Source organism: Mya arenaria, chromosome 14 (genome assembly GCF_026914265.1).
Source record: "Mya arenaria isolate MELC-2E11 chromosome 14, ASM2691426v1".
Taxonomy (NCBI): Eukaryota; Metazoa; Mollusca; class Bivalvia; order Myida; family Myidae; genus Mya; species Mya arenaria.
The window spans coordinates 16,158,408-16,174,792 of record NC_069135.1 but is presented as its reverse complement, the minus strand read 5'-3'; the positions used below and the strand labels follow the sequence as shown (position 1 = coordinate 16,174,792).

Below are 16,385 nucleotides of genomic sequence, written 5' to 3'. Positions count from 1 at the left end.
TTTCCAAACAAGTTCATAGAGCCAGATCTCACACACATTTTCATAGAGCCAGATCTCCCACACATGTTCATAGAGCCAGATCTCCTACACATGTTTATAGAGCCAGATCTCCCACACATGTTCATAGAGCCAGATCTCCCACTCATGTTCATAGAGCCAGACTCCCACAAATGTTCATAGAGCCAGATCTCCCACACATGTTCATAGAGCCTATTTTTTTCCAAATAAGTTCATAGAGCCAGATCTTCAACACATGTTAATAGAGCCAGATCTTCAACACATGTTCATAGAGCCAGATCTATCACACATGTTTATAGCAACAGATCTCCCACTCATGTTAATAGAGCCAGATCTCCCACACATGTTTATAGAGCCAGATCTCCCACACATGTTGATAGAGCCAGATCTCCCACACATGTTCATAGAGCCTATTTTTTTTCCAAATAAGTTCATAGAGCCAGATCTTCAACACATGTTAATAGAGCCAGATCTTCAACACATGTTAATAGAGCCAGATCTTCAACACATGTTAATAGAGCCAGATATTCAACACATGTTAATAGAGCCAGATCTTCAACACATGTTAATAGAGCCAGATATTCAACACATGTTTATAGAGCCAGATCTCCCACACATGTTTATAGAGCCAGATCTCCCACACATGTTCATAGCGCCAGATCTCCCACACATGTTTATAGAGCCAGATCTCCCACACATGTTTATAGAGCCAGATCTCCCACACATGTTCATAGCGCCAGATCTCCCACACATGTTTATAGAGCCAGATCTCCCACACATGTTCATAGCGCCAGATCTCCCACACATGTTTATAGAGCCAGATCTCCCACACATGTTCATAGAGCCAGATCTCCCACACATGTTCATAGAGCCAGATCTCCCACACATGTTCATAGAGCCAGATCTCCCACACATGTTCATAGAGCCAGATCTCCCATGCATGTTCATAGAGCCAGATCTCCCACACATGTTCATAGAGCCAGATCTCCCACACATGTTCATAGAGCCAGACTCCCACACATGTTCATAGAGCCAGATCTCCCACACATGTTCATAGAGCCAGATCTCCCACACATGTTCATAGAGCCAGATCTCCCACACATGTTCATAGCGCCAGATCTCCCATGCATGTTCATAGAGCCAGATCTCCCACACATGTTCATAGCGCCAGATCTCCCATGCATGTTCATAGCGCCAGATCTCCCACACATGTTTATAGAGCCAGATCTCCTACACATGTTCATAGAGCCAGATCTCCCATGCATGTTCATAGAGCCAGATCTCCCACGCATGTTCAAAGAGCCAGATCTCCCACAGATGTTCATAGAGCCAGATCTTCTGTGCATGTTTTAAATATAACAGCCATTATTAGTATCAAAAATAGACTTTTGTGCAAGCCAAAAATACTCTTTCTAGTTCAATCCCTGATATTCTATTTCAGATGCTTTAGGTGAAAGGAAAGCTGAAATAATCTGCATATATCATTAGCAAAATATTCAAGTTTTTTTCAACACCATTTGCAACAAACTAATCATGGAATGCTTTACAATTATCAGGCCTTCCAGCGTTCCTACTTTTTCCTACTTTTACTACTTTTTCCTACTTTTTTAACAGCTTCCTGTCTTAAGTCTAGACTAGGGGGCCATGACTAGTAACAGTCTCAAGTCTAGACTAGGTGTCATGACTGGGAACCGTCTCAAGTCTAGACTAGGGGTCATGACTAGGAACAGTCTCAAGTCTAGACTAGGGGTCATGACTGGGAACAGTCTCAAGTCTAGACTAGGGGGTCATGACTGGGAACAGTCTCAAGTCTAGACTAGGGGTCATGACTGGGAACAGTCTCAAGTCTAGACTCCATGGATCATGATGACAAAAAGTCTCAAGTCTGAGTCTAGACCCCAGGAGTCATAATTATGAACAGTCTCATGTCTGAGTCTAGATTCAAGGTGTCATCTGAGTTGAGACTCAAGATGTCATGATTGTGAACAGTCTCAAGTTTGAGTCTAGACTTTAGGGATCATGATAAGGAACAGTCTTAAGTCTAAGTCTAGACTAAAAATCAGAGAGCACTTTTTTAAAATGCTAATTTAAGTTTCATCTTACATTCATATTACATAATCATCAGAAATATCAGGCTTGAGACTGTTGTAGTCACTTCCAAGGATTTGACCTCTACTCAAGGAATATACGCTCTAGACAGAATTGGGGGATCTAAACTTATTAAAGTTTGGCTGATTTTAGTAAAGAATAGTTCAATCTCCTGTATTCTTCACATATTTTTCTACCATATTAATATTGCACTAAACGTTTTTTTAAATGAGAATGAGAACTAAATTCTCCAAGGACAAAATCCAATCCTGCCAGAGGTAACCCCAAAGGAGAGTTTGAAGAAAAGGTGGCTGAAAGCATGCTAGCTTATCCTGGCTAATCATGTTATTCACTCTGTATATGTCAGTGTACCAGGAGTGTTAATTTATCAAAATGGCTCTAATGCCTCCTTTGGGCCGGATTTTTGCCACTTTAGGTTTCTGAGAAATTTTGTTCTTCATCCATACTGATGGAGGATTTACACATGTTAAATAGAAGCTGTGATCCTGATCGATGTTTATGGCTTTCTTGAAGTTGAAATGTCTCACATTTATTGGAAATGCCAGTACTTTTTCTTCATTCTCCATTTATAAGAGTTAATTACAGGATTTTCAATTAACTGCTTTAAATGATATTTATATATGTAAAATATTGTTCAACTTTCCAATTTTACTTGAACTGTAAAGTTACACTAGGTTAGATCATTTCTCTAGATCTAGACACTTGAGCAGAAAATATTATCTGAGTATAAAGTAGCTATTGCATCAAATGAACTTAAACATTTATAATAATTGCAATAACATTGATTTTCCTAGTACAGTCATTTTTGACTTCATAGGATTGAGCTGCGTTATAGTGCCATCATAGTCAGACAGTGGTCTACTGACAAAAACATTCATCATGATGTTGTAATAGGGAGAGAAGCCATTAAAATTGTTACAGATATTCACATGAAAATGACATCTGAACAATATGGCAATATGGACACCAGTTGTTGCATGTCCCATTATTCGAACGGAGACATTTCTCAAGTCTCGACTCTTGATCTGCTGAAAAAAAAACCGGATTACTAAACCCACATATATTGACTCACGTCTTAAGCCTAAGTTTGAGACTCTAGACTCAAGCCACAAACCTTAATTTCCATGAACAATAAATATCAGATGAAGGTATTTTTGAAAATTGCTTTTATACTATAATGTCATGTTTAGCTGTTGTTCAAACATCATTTGTCAATCCTGATATTTAAAACATGAGTATTGGTTTTAACATTTAAAAAAATGCATTTCTGAGTACGAGACTAATGTACACAAGAAATGACCCTGTACCCTTCCGGAGTTGACACTGAATATTCAGGATATCAACAGCCCAGACATTTTTCTCAAGAGGTTTATCATGCTAAGTGGTCTATGTATTTTAAATTCCAGGTTTCGGACAGGCCCAGGTGTGGTGCCAGACCAGGTTCCCAAGGAAACTGAGCACCTGTTGCTGGTCCTCAACGGCAGGGAACCAGATAAAATAACCTTCGCCAAGTCCTGGCTTACCTCCCTTGATACGTTGCCAAGGTTACAGAATGTGGGCTTGGTGTTGCTTGGCAATGAGCAGTGTAACAACTCCTGGCTCCACCCATACATGGCTCAAAATGGTGGGCGTGTCAAGTTTGCCTTTCTTGTGTATGACAGCCCAGAGATTGATAACAAGTTTTACTACCAGTGGCCTCTAGGTGTAGCCACGTAAGTCAGCAAAACCTACTTTTACAAAATGTTCATTTAACATTAATGATATTTTAACTTTAGAGTGAAGTTTCTGCGCACAAATGCAGTAACTGTGTGTAATTTATGAAATACATTTAAGTATAAGTTTACAAAAGCATTTTCATTAAGTTGTCATTATTTGCACTTTTATTTCACCGAGACAAAGGATAATAACAATCATTCACGCGCTTGGAAATTGTGAGGTTAATGCCAGGTACCAACCAACAGTGAAAAATGTAGTGTTTTTTTACCACCTGTTATTTACCCACACACAATCTATTTTGCAGGTACCGTGACTTTCCAAGAGTGGACAGTTCCAAGCTACCTGTACATATCAAGCGGAAATACTCCTGCAACTTTCTGGGAACGGTGTATAAAAACTCCTCCAGGGAAACACTGATGAAAATTTTAGAAGGCGATTTCTTCAGAGAAAACTGTTACGTTAAACCTAGATACAGGTAACTTAAAGGCAAAAGTAAAGACATTAAAAAATAGTGAGAATGTAAGTTAGGAATAATCCGAAAGGGTCATGATTTTGTTGTTTATGAAATTCTCTATATTATTGATATTTCTCAAATCTTGTCAATGCTGTTCAGTTTTAATGGATGGGTTAAAGTTTCAATAAGGACCTATTTTGATTTCAGTGTTTGGTTAATTGTGCTCTGGCAATTCTTGTCAAAGTGAATTTGAAAATTTAAGAAAATTTAAGAAAATGATCTGTCTTCAGGTGTTGTCTGCTTTACCTGTTCTCATATCAGCTCTATTGGAAGTGATTTTCATTACCTTGCAAGCCTTGACTGGGCTTAAAAAAGCATTGCTAATTAATAATAAATTGTTGTGTTGCTTGCTTTCAATTTAAGGCAAGACAAAATAAAGAAATTCTACAGGGGAAGGTTCCTGTTGTGTTTTTTTTTGCTTGCGTTACATTAAATGAACATCTTTTCATTTTTTTTTTCATTAATAAAGATTATCAAAAGTTCAAATTAGAGCTTTGTTAATAATTATTAAAGAATTTGACAAACATATGCACCCTTTGACCAAAACGCCGCATTTCGTTCATGTAAGTATTTTTCCTTGGGGGTTGTCTGTTTACATGGAAAAGTTCTTAATAATAAATTGGACATAAAAGCCATGAACTAATCTGATTACATATTTTATTTCATGTATTTTATGTCTGTTTTAGTCTTTCTCCTCAGAAATAAGATACTCCATAAATAGTGTTAAATGTTTAATTTATTTAGTTGTAGTGCTTCTGGTGTGTGCTTATTTGATTTCAGCTAGAACATTTCTAGTTGAGTCTGTTAGAATAACTTCTGAGTTACGATAAATAATTCATTCAAATGGGATGACATGTACTGAAGTCCAAAATATCAATGAAGACAAATCAGATATTGTTATTGTTTAACATATATATGACCACAATAGGTGTCGGTGTCTGCTTTTCAAAGAGATCACTCTACATGATCACAAAAGGCGAGTTTGTCTAATTGTTAATGTGTCTGGGTCCTAGGTAACCAGAACTGTGTCAATTAAAAAAAACACTTTTCTCTGGTGTGGCTTGAACCTGAGACCTTTATGGTGAGAGGCAGAAACCTATACCACAAAGCTACTCCTATTTTTATGTTACAGATGGCTACCAGAGGAGAATGCAGACTCGAGGGAAGAGTACATCAGACTCCTGTCCCAGAGTGATCTCACACTGAATCCCGTTGGTCAAAACACCGAGTGTTACCGTATCTACGAGGCCATCTCCTACGGATCGATTCCCGTCATTGAGGATGTGAGAACGCCGGGAATTTGTGGGAAATCAGAAACCTCTGAACCCCAAGTCTTTCCATTACGTCTGCTCAAGGACCATAATGCACCAGTCATATTTGTGAAACATTGGTCAGAATTACATGATCTTATTGAAAACGAGAAAACTTTGCTCCATAGTGAAAGGGTAAAGAGACGAAGGAATGTCTTGTTATGGTATGAAAGTTTTAAGTCAAAAATGAGAAAAACAATTACTAATGTTATTAGTACACACTTTTTTGGAGTTGACAGATAGCATTAATTTTCACCGCATATGTTATGTCACTGTTGCAAAATTATGTTGTTATAGGATTTATTTTTGTACAAGCATAGAGTTGTTAAATTTTGTATTTGTATACATTTTGCAGATCATTATAACATTTTTTCTGTCGTACACATCAATTTTTTTTTCAGAAATTATGTACGTTTACAGAATTATTTGTCCAAGCTTACGATGTGGGCATTAGATTGATTTATTTAAATTTTTATGAGTAAGACTATGTACATGTAAAAAGTCAATACTCTAGTCCCACAAGTTATTCTCATGTTAGGGCTATCACTGTTTACTTCTTAGATGTAAATGGGCAAATGTTTGTACATGTACAGCTATTTATTTAGGTTCTTGACAAAAAAACATATTCCTGTATGGAATTGTGTTACGAATAAAAAACTTTTTACCGGGGGTACATTAAAATGCCATAATGATGGTGATCAAGGGCAGGTTGAAAATATTAAGTTTAATATCAAATAAACTTAAGTCTAGTAGATAGGTGTTTATTTTGCCATGCCTAAAGAAAGTGTGGGCAGCAGGATCCAAGCCTCAGCAGTCGTTTTCTAACAAAGCATTTTCACTCTGTATTATGTGATACCCTCTACCCGAGGTTCAAACGAACACAAAGCACAAGTTGTATAATTTCAATCATGAGGGTTGTGAAGGAAGTAACTGTTTTGTACCATGTTGTCAAGGACAGAGATCATTAATTAGAATGCATATTAGTGAAAAGCATTGTAATTTATCCTTAAATGATTCCTTATGCTAATAATGGCAGTTAAGCTCCACCTACTGATATTGGAGTTAATGTACATGTATATACGAAAACAAAGCAAACACTCTTCAGCATGGTACAAAAAGTATTTATATAACAGAGGGCATGTTGTTATATAAAATTAAAGACCATTTGTATATAATACCATTTCTCCATTAAGGTTTTAGTTAATCATGAATGTTTTGTAAAATGATCTTATTACTGTGTTCATTTCATTTGGTTGTGTTTTTAGATGCATAAAGAAATGTATTCACTTTTACATAGAAATATATTTGAAGTAGATCTTCAGATTTTGTGATTAGTTTTGCTATGCTTTCTTGTTTGTTGTAAATCTTGTTTATTTTTGTTTTACCTTTATGCTTGCTGCTTGATAAAATAAATGATATGACCAAAATGCTTGCTTCTTGATGATACATGTATATCATTTGGCCAAATTACTTGCGCTTTTGATTTTTTTATTGGACCTACATGCTTTCTTACTGGTATTTTTTCATTTAACCTAAATGCTTGCGTATTCTGTTAATGGATTGTGGCCAAAAATGCATATAAATTTATACTTTTTTTTATGTTGATTTCAGTGTTTGGAAAAATTGTTCGAAACAAAATTTCCGGACTTTTCCCTGACCAAATTTCAACCTTCCCTGGCCCAACTATCTGTGTTCATAGCTGCTTAACTGGTCATCTATTAGCATGATTAATGAATGTTGGCCTTCATACTTCCCACCAGCCACCCCAAACCACCTCTCTTTTCATATATAACTATATTACAATAGTAGGATGCATTGGCATTTTTTGGTTTTTGGTTGTTGTAATTTTTATAATTTTTAATTGCTTAACATTGCATGACATGCTTCCAAATGTTACATCAACCCCAAGTCCAAGGTATAAAATAAAGTTCGTAAAATTTGAGATGCTGATATACCGGTAAAATGAAATGCAAACATCAATGAAAATTTTTGATATTTACCGCTTAAAGCTAGTTTTTGAATTAACAGTACAGAAAGTTGACGAAATAAAATCACATAAAACACTCGAGTAGAGATTATGAAACCAAAATACGAAGGGTTGATTAGGAATGAGAATTGGCATATTAATCAAGCTCATAAATGATCTATCATTGATATGTATACATTCCAGAAAAAATATTATTATATATTTAATAAGCAGTAAAGGAAAATGATGAACATGTATGAAACTGCCATAGCCTTTTTTTCGTTCTTTCTGCTCATCTCTGATTGACCATTCCTCATAGAACATCTGTTCCATTTTTTTGAAAATGATTTTATACTATATACCCTAGAAGGGTTATACAATTTTCGGTTATGCTGATTTGGGGGGGGGGCTCAAATTTGGGCTACATTGGATCATATTTAAGACCTTTCACAATGTTATATACTTATCATTTATTTTAAGATTTATTCTAAGAAAAATAAACATTTTTCACCTTAAGTTAAACCTAGGATTTTGTTTCCTAAGATGTTCAAAATGGACAACTATTTTTTTTTTTACAATGTACACAATGTTCTGCCTGAGTTATTGCCCTTTCTTGTAATTAAAAACTAATATTTTAAATGATCTTTATCAAAAACCCAAGACCATGAAGATACCAGTTATTTGTTGTGAACCATAGAACACAAAGATACCAGTAATTTGTTATGAGCCCTAGGCCATGAATATACCAGTTATTTGTTATGAACCCCAGACCATGAATATACCAGTAACTTGTTATGTACCCTAGGCCATGAAGATACCAGTTTTTTGTTATGAACCCAGACCATGAAGATACCAGCTCTTTGTTATGAACCCAGACCATGAAGATACCAGTTATTTGTTATGTACCCCAGACCATGAAGATACCAGTAACTTGTTATGAACCCTAGGCCATGAAGATACCAGTTTTTTGTTATGAATTCTAGGCCATGAAGATACCAGTAACTTCTTATGAACCCTAGACCATGAAGATACCAGTTATTTGTTATGAACCCAGACAATGAAGATACCAGCTATTTGTTATGAACCCAGACCATGAAGATACCAGTTATTTGTTATGTACCCCAGACCATGAAGATACCAGTAACTTGTTATGAACCCTAGGCCATGAAGATACCAGTTATTTGTTATGAACCCTAGGCCATGAAGATACCAGTTATTTGTTATGGACCTTAGGCCATGAAGTACCAGTTACTTGTTATGAACCTTAGGCCATGAAGATAACATGTATTTGTTTTTGACCCTAGGCCATGAAGATACTAGTTATTTGTTATGAACCCCATACCTTCAAGATACCAGTTATGTGTCATGAACCTTAGGCCATGAAGATACCAGTTACTTGTAATGACCCCTAGGTTATGAAGAAACCAATTATTTGTTTTGAGCCCTAGGCCATGAAGATACTAAGTATTTCTTATGAACCCTAGGCCATGAAGATACCAGTTATTTGTTATGAACCCTAGGCCATGAAGATACCAGTTACTTGTTATGAACCCTAGGCTATGAAGATACCATTATTTTGTTATGGACCCCAGGCCATGAATATACCAGTTATGTGTTATGGACCTTAGGCCATGAAGATACCAGTTATTTGTTATGAACCCCAGACCATGAACATACCAGTAACTTGTTATGAACCCCATACCATTAAGATACCAGTTATCTGTTATGAACCCCAGACCATGAAGATACCAGTTATTTGTTATGAACCCTAGGCCATGAAGATACCAGTTATTTGTTATGTACCCCAGACCATGAAGATACCAGTTATCTGTTATGGACCTTAGGCCATGGAGATACCAGTTATTTGTTATGGACCCCAGGCCATGAACATACCAGTAACATGTTATGAACCCCATACCATTAAGATACCAGTTATCTGTTATGAACCCCAGACCATGAAGATACCAGTTATTTGTTATGAACCCTAGGCCATGAAGATACCAGTTATTTGTTATGTACCCCAGACCATGAAGATACCAGTTATTTGTTATGGACCTTAGGCCATGGAGATACCAGTAACTTGTTATGAACCCTAGGCCATGAAGATACCAGTTATTTGTTATGGACCCCAGGCCATGAAGATACCAGTTTTCTGTTATGGACCTTAGGTCATGAAGATACCAGTAACTTGTTATGAACCCTAGGCCATGAAGATACCAGTTATTTATTAGAAACCCTAGGCCATGAAGATACCAGTAACCTGTTATGAACCCTAGGCCATGAAGATACCAGTTATTTGTTAAAAACCTTAGGCCATGAAGATACCAGCTACTTGTAATGAACCATAGGTCATGAAGAAACCAATTATTTGTTTTGAGCCCTAGGCCATGAAGATACTGGTAATTTCTTATGAACCATAAGCCATGAAGATAACATTTATTTGTTATGAGCCCATTAAGATATATTATTTGTTTTGAACCCTAGGCCATGAAGATACCAGTTATTTGTTATGAATCCTACGCCATGAATCTTCATTTACTTCCAACACAATGAAACATCACACTTCATTTTTTATAAAAAGCAGATCTCTTGTCTTGGCAATTTTTCATTCACTGTCCAAGAGATCTTTGAAATGTTTATGCATGATCAAAAAGCAATCTCTTCACATGTTTATGTATGTTGTACTGGTAAGTGTATATGCTCTGGCCGAATTTCTTAAATGTCTTGGTTATAATAAAACATAACACAGTTAAATTTGCTCTAACAAAACAGAAATAGTTTATAATTATTGTCTTTAAAATAAAAGTGTGCCAAGCTTTATTCTGTTTGAGAAATATGGTCTTAAGGCTGTTTCAATGAAGACCTTGGGTCAGCTTTCGTCATAATTTTAATGATCTTGGTGACTAGTTTCATTAAATTACTTCATTTTTGAATTAAAAATTATCACAATGTTTAGGAAATAGAAAAAAATATTAGTGTTTGTATTACTGTTTGTGATGCTGATAAAGATTTCAGATTATTAAAGTTACGACCGAGATCCTTTATTGAAATATAGTTTAGGGCCTCAGGACTTGTTGAAAATGCCATACACTGCTACATGTATTATCACCACTAGTCCTGCAGGTGGTCATTGTAGTTGACTGTTATTCTCTTGTTAGTTATTGTTCGTTTATGTTGAGTACAATAAATGTTAAATTTGAGTGTACAATTGTTCCCTTTTCATTTTAGAGAGCTCTATACCCACTATTTACCAACCTCAATATTTATTTATGGGCACAATATCCTTAACAAGCTTAATTGCTAGTCACTTCAGAGTTATTCCCCTTTGTCAAAATTTTATCAAATTCACATTGTCGAATCACCCCTCTATTGTCTGTTTTATAAAATCATTTCCTAATTTGTTTAATAACTGTTTGTGGGCATTATTTAAATGATTATCCCAACCAAGTTGATTCAACAACTAGCCCAAAAAAATTATGGTTTTTAAGCAGCTCTTGTTTGATATTTACCTACTGGGAACCAATAAAGATAGTTAATGGGCACACTTTCCCCAAAATACATCAAGTGTTTTCTTTACTTCAATTCATTCATATGTCCATTAAACTCGTTTCTTACTCAAACTTATTGCATTTAAGGACTTCAAGATACCAATACATGTTTGCTAGAGCAAAGTGATTTTTTTTTAACTGACTGAACTCCCAGTGATTTGAGGGTTTGTTTTGGCTTATTTGGTTCTCTATTTTAGTAATTGAAGCATTTATCATTTGGTTTTCAAATCCACACTCATTGTTCCATGCTTCAATCAATCAATCTCAAGTCTCAGTCAAGACTTGACTGTAAAATCATAATTCAATTTAAAGCAACTGTGCACCAGATGATCAATTTGCAAGAAAAAAAGAAAATTGTCAAAAACTGTCATAAACTTGGTATTTATGTGTCCAATGCATTGAAACTTACTAACTGAAGTACCACATAGTTTACAATTTATTTAAGTTTAGCAATTGTTTTGTATTTTTCCATTAAAAAAGATTACTGGGTATGTCTACCTAGAAGAATTCATTCCTTATGCGTGATTGGCTAGTTGTTGTTTTCATGTGATATTACCGAGTTATGTGTATAGCTTAATTATGTCATCAGATTAGAGTTAGCCATCATAGCTCAGTGGATACGACGCTGGACTGCAATTTTGGCAACATGGGTTCAAACCCAGTCTCCAACACAATTTTTTTTTACATTTTGGTACTCTTTTTACAATTATGATATCAAAGCATAACACAATCTATTATAGCCGGACATCATCTAAGTAGCAAGATAATTAAAGGAAACCGAAAGCAGCATTTCAAGGGATTACCTGTAGCAGACCAATGGACATTTTGCATTTGTCGAATTGTTCAGAACTTTCAGTAAATTAACACAACGAGCAACATTGATGTTAACTGTTAACTTCAAAAGGCAAAATCTATACGTTATTTATCCTCAATTTAAAAAAAACAAAAACAGCTGAAACAGTTTCCTCAAATCATGGATCACAAATTTAATGTATCCATGAAACATTAAGAGCCGTTTCGACTTGAAAGTTCAACAATTGACGTTAACCACATTGCGTTAAGAGTTCCGACTGATTGGGTCAGTTTACCAAGCATCTTCATCCAGATCACTCGATGAAGTTTGACTTACGAAGCTTTTAGTCAGTTTTGAAAAAGGGACAGGTGTGAAGAATTTGAGCAAATGAATTTGACAGAAATGGTGCTTAGTTGGTTATATTGGATTTCAACTCCTAAATATGTCAAGATTCTATTCATATTTCAAGTTTTAATCAAAACAAAAGGAATAATTGGTAACCTTCAGCATTCAATTCCTCGAAGGCAGAAGCTGGTCTCCAGAAAAAGTGTGCTACCTAAAGGGTCAGGGTGCTGCAACCTTCAACAAGCAAATTTGTTGAATTGATATCCCCCGCCTGATTGGGCTAAGTCAAGGAATGGAAATCAATTTTTGGTAAAATATATATACAGTCAAACCTGGTTGAATGGTCACCTGCTTTAAAGGGTCACCTGCCTTATCGGGCCACTCCTAATTCCCCCCATACGTTTTTACTATATAAAGTATGTGCATTAAGCGCCCAACTGTCTAACGCGGCCGCGGCCACTTATATTTGTCCCCGTGAAGCCATAAAAACACTAATTAGCGGCCACTTATCCCTTGTCACTGACACTTCCGCAAGTAAGGTTTGCGGAAAAGAACGACAGCCTCGGATATTTCTGGTGTCCAATGAAAATGCCTATAACATCACACGATTACCATGCATGTTTACTTATCGAGAGATCATGTTTATAACACGTCGGCGAATGTTTCGATCAGAATTGACACACTTAATGAAGATATTTTAATAATTACAAAGATGATTGCCAAATACAAACAAAGAACGCGGGATATGATAATAATGAATTTACAGTTTGCACTGTCACTTGATGGTGTGAAACGTATTACGATGTGTATTCATTTCCGTATTAATTTTCAAATCGCTCGGCTTAATACTTCTACGAACAGATACTTACATTGCATTGTTTGTGGTATTCTTTTTTATTTTGGTTATGGCTGACAATAAAATAATCAGAAGTGTTTGACTCTAAAAGGACGTGTCGAGTGTATTAAATTATTAGAAAACGGCCGTAGTGCAAGAAGAACTGAATACGGACTCAAATCAGTTTCTTGCTTATGCTAACAATTGAAATCCAAACACTAAAAGACAGAGGAAAATTGCAGGAAACAAGGACTTAATGAACTTGTGTGTTCTTGGATTTTAACTCACAGAGGGACATGCTTGACATAATAATGTCAGCTCAACGTAAATGCACTTTAAATTAGAGACAGAAGTTAAGCAAACAAATAAATGATAACTTTAAAAATTGAACTTAAAAATGTACATGTAGTTGTGTGGACTAATTTTTTTATGCTATGTATTAGCTCTTATATATTGCATTATATTAGTAATTTTGCAATAAAGTTGTTTTTTCTACATTTGTATTCAACCTTCTTTAATGGTACTGATGATAATGATAGTGGGGTGAGGTGGTGGTTAAGATACATAATCGACCTCTGTTTGAACAAAGTCAATGTCAGAAAAGTCCAACCTGGACTAAGTGGCCACCTGTAGTAAGCAGCCACATTTACTCTTTCCCAAAGGTGGCCACTTAATACAGGTTTAACTATATATGAGTTTGATTGCAACTGTTTGAAATAAAAAAATATTGTATATAATGTAGCATTTAGAATTAACCAAAAACCTAGTTTATGACTCCTGTTATCCAGTTCCAAACTAATCTAAGATTTCATTAAGGCAAACATTCTGATCAAGTTTCATGCAGATTGGTCCAGATATATTGCAAAATTATAGCCTCTAGTGTCCACAAGGTTTTTTTAAGATTTGAGCCAGTGACCTCATTTTTGACCCCACATGACCTACTAGTTTAAAACTGTTCCAAGATTTCATTGAGCAAACATTTTGATTAGGTTTCATGGAAATAAGAGCAGATGTATTGCCTCTAGAGGGTTCCCAAGATTTCTGTAAGATATTACCTAGTTTTTGACCCCATGTGACCAAAAGCTCTTGTAAGATTTCATTCAGGCAAACATTCTGACCAAATTTGAACATACTGACTATTCTATAATATTTTTTCTAAGATTTGATCTATTGACCTTGTTTTTGACCCATATAACCCACTTTTAAAATGCAGTCAAAATTTAACCAAAGAGAACATTCTGACAATATTTGAACATAATCCGACCAATCACCACCATAAAATAGTTTCGGACAAGATTTTTGAAAGATTTGACCTAGTGAGCTAATTTTTTTTATGACATGTGACCCAGTTTAAAACATGTCTTAGAGTTCATCAAGGTACATCATGACCAAGTTTGAACATAATCCGACCAATCATTACCATAACGGAGAAAAAATCTAAGATTTGACCTAGTGACCTAATTTTTGATCATATGTGACCTAGTTTTAAATAAGTCGCAAGATTTCATCAAGGAAAACAGTCTTATGAAGTTTTATGAATATTTGACCATGAATAATGACTCTAGTATGTTCCAAAGATTTGACCTAGCTTTTGAACCCATGTGACCCACTTTTAGAAGTGGTACATATTTCATCAAGGGGTACATCATGACCAAGTTTGAACATAACCATGATCTGGTTCCGGATAAGATTTTACCTAGTGACCTAATTTTCAATCATGTGACCCAGTTTTATTTATGAACAACTCTTCATCAAGGAACACAATCTGATAAAGTTTCATGAACATTTGACCATGTATAATGCCTCTAGTATGTTCCAAAGATTTTTCTAAGATTTTACCTAGTGACCTAATTTTTAACCCCATGTCACCCACTTTTACGAGTGGTCGAGATTTGATCAAGGGGAACATTCTGACCAAGTTTGAACATTTTCTGATTAATGCCTACCAAGATATGGTACCGGACGGAAGATGCCAAAACAATATCCCCCTCCCGAAACCTTCGAATCGGCAGAGGATAATAACTCATTAGCTTAAACCCTTACAGTTTTGACTGAACATGAACAACAGCACAACTGACAATTTATAGCAAACATTTGTTCAAAGCTCTATAGCACTTCAATAAAGATGGAAGTAAAAACAAACATTTTTTTCTTCACAACTAACATTTATAGTCCATAACACATTTCTGTACAAGTAAAGTGAATGCCAATAAATGTGAGTTGCTCTACGCCTTCACTGCCTTCTTGTTGTGCTTCTTGGCAAAGCGCATGTTCTTCAAGAACTTGGGATCAACCTGAAAATATGATTTGAAGAATAGTTCTATCTTTCATAAAAAGACTAAATAGACTTATTAATATTAAGCCTTGATACCCCAACAAACAAACAAAACTTTACACACAAAATGCTCGTACCAGTTTCATCAAGCTTGCATCAAAACTAAACTAAAGCTATCAGGAAAAATGATGTCAATTTAGAGTGAGTGCACTTTCATCATTTTGAAACTTGAATTGTTGAAAATTAGGGCCCTGAAAATTAAAATTGGACAATTATCAAAAAACATGTTTGCCTCATTTTTTTAAAAGCACCCATGTAAGATTTTAATCAGGATTGTGTCTCGTCTCCTAGGTAGAAACCAGTACTTGTGTACATTTTTTTTCTTGCATGAGAGGTTTACAAAGTCATATCTTAAACCATTCACTCTGCTGTACAAGATTTTGTTTGGACAGGTGAAATATCTTTATCATTTCACTGGAAAGCATATAACAAATTGAGACACAACATTTTAGTACACATACCCCTTTGTTGTCAGGATGCTTCATTCTTTTTGGTCTGTAAATACCATTTCTGTGAGCTTTCTTATCTGAAAAATAAAACAAACAAAAATGTGTCTCCATTAAATAATATTAACAACTAGAGATTGTTTTTATGAAAAAAACAAAACAATGATTAAATACTATGAACAACTAGAGATTGTTTATATTAAAAACAACCACGCTGGTCTCTCCCATTTTGCAGTTGTAGCCGAGAAACTACTCTTTTCTTAAACATATATGGTGTCGGAAGTAATCCAGTAGGGCTCCCGAATTACTTCTGACACCATAATACCGTAAATGACTGGGTATAAGACGATAGGGGGTATTAGACGCAGGGAAAAAAATCTGTGAAAAATCCGAGAAAAAAACGTTTAATCTATGTTTTTGGTTAAAAGACGCATAGAAAAAATGTCAAAA

The 16,385-nt window shown here is 35.4% G+C and overlaps 1 protein-coding gene across 1 annotated transcript in view; it reads left to right on the top strand.

Moving 5' to 3' along the window:
• LOC128218019 (ribitol-5-phosphate xylosyltransferase 1-like) overlaps positions 1-10,833 on the top strand; it is a 58,665-nt gene extending 47,832 nt beyond the window's left edge. Inside the window, exons 4-6 of the mRNA XM_052925526.1 lie at positions 3,534-3,839; positions 4,148-4,318; positions 5,490-10,833. Of these exons, the coding sequence (XP_052781486.1) occupies positions 3,534-3,839; positions 4,148-4,318; positions 5,490-5,910 (898 nt within the window). The 3' untranslated portion in view covers positions 5,911-10,833. The remainder of the gene's footprint in view (positions 1-3,533; positions 3,840-4,147; positions 4,319-5,489) is intronic.
• The last annotated feature ends 5,552 nt before the right edge of the window (positions 10,834-16,385 follow it).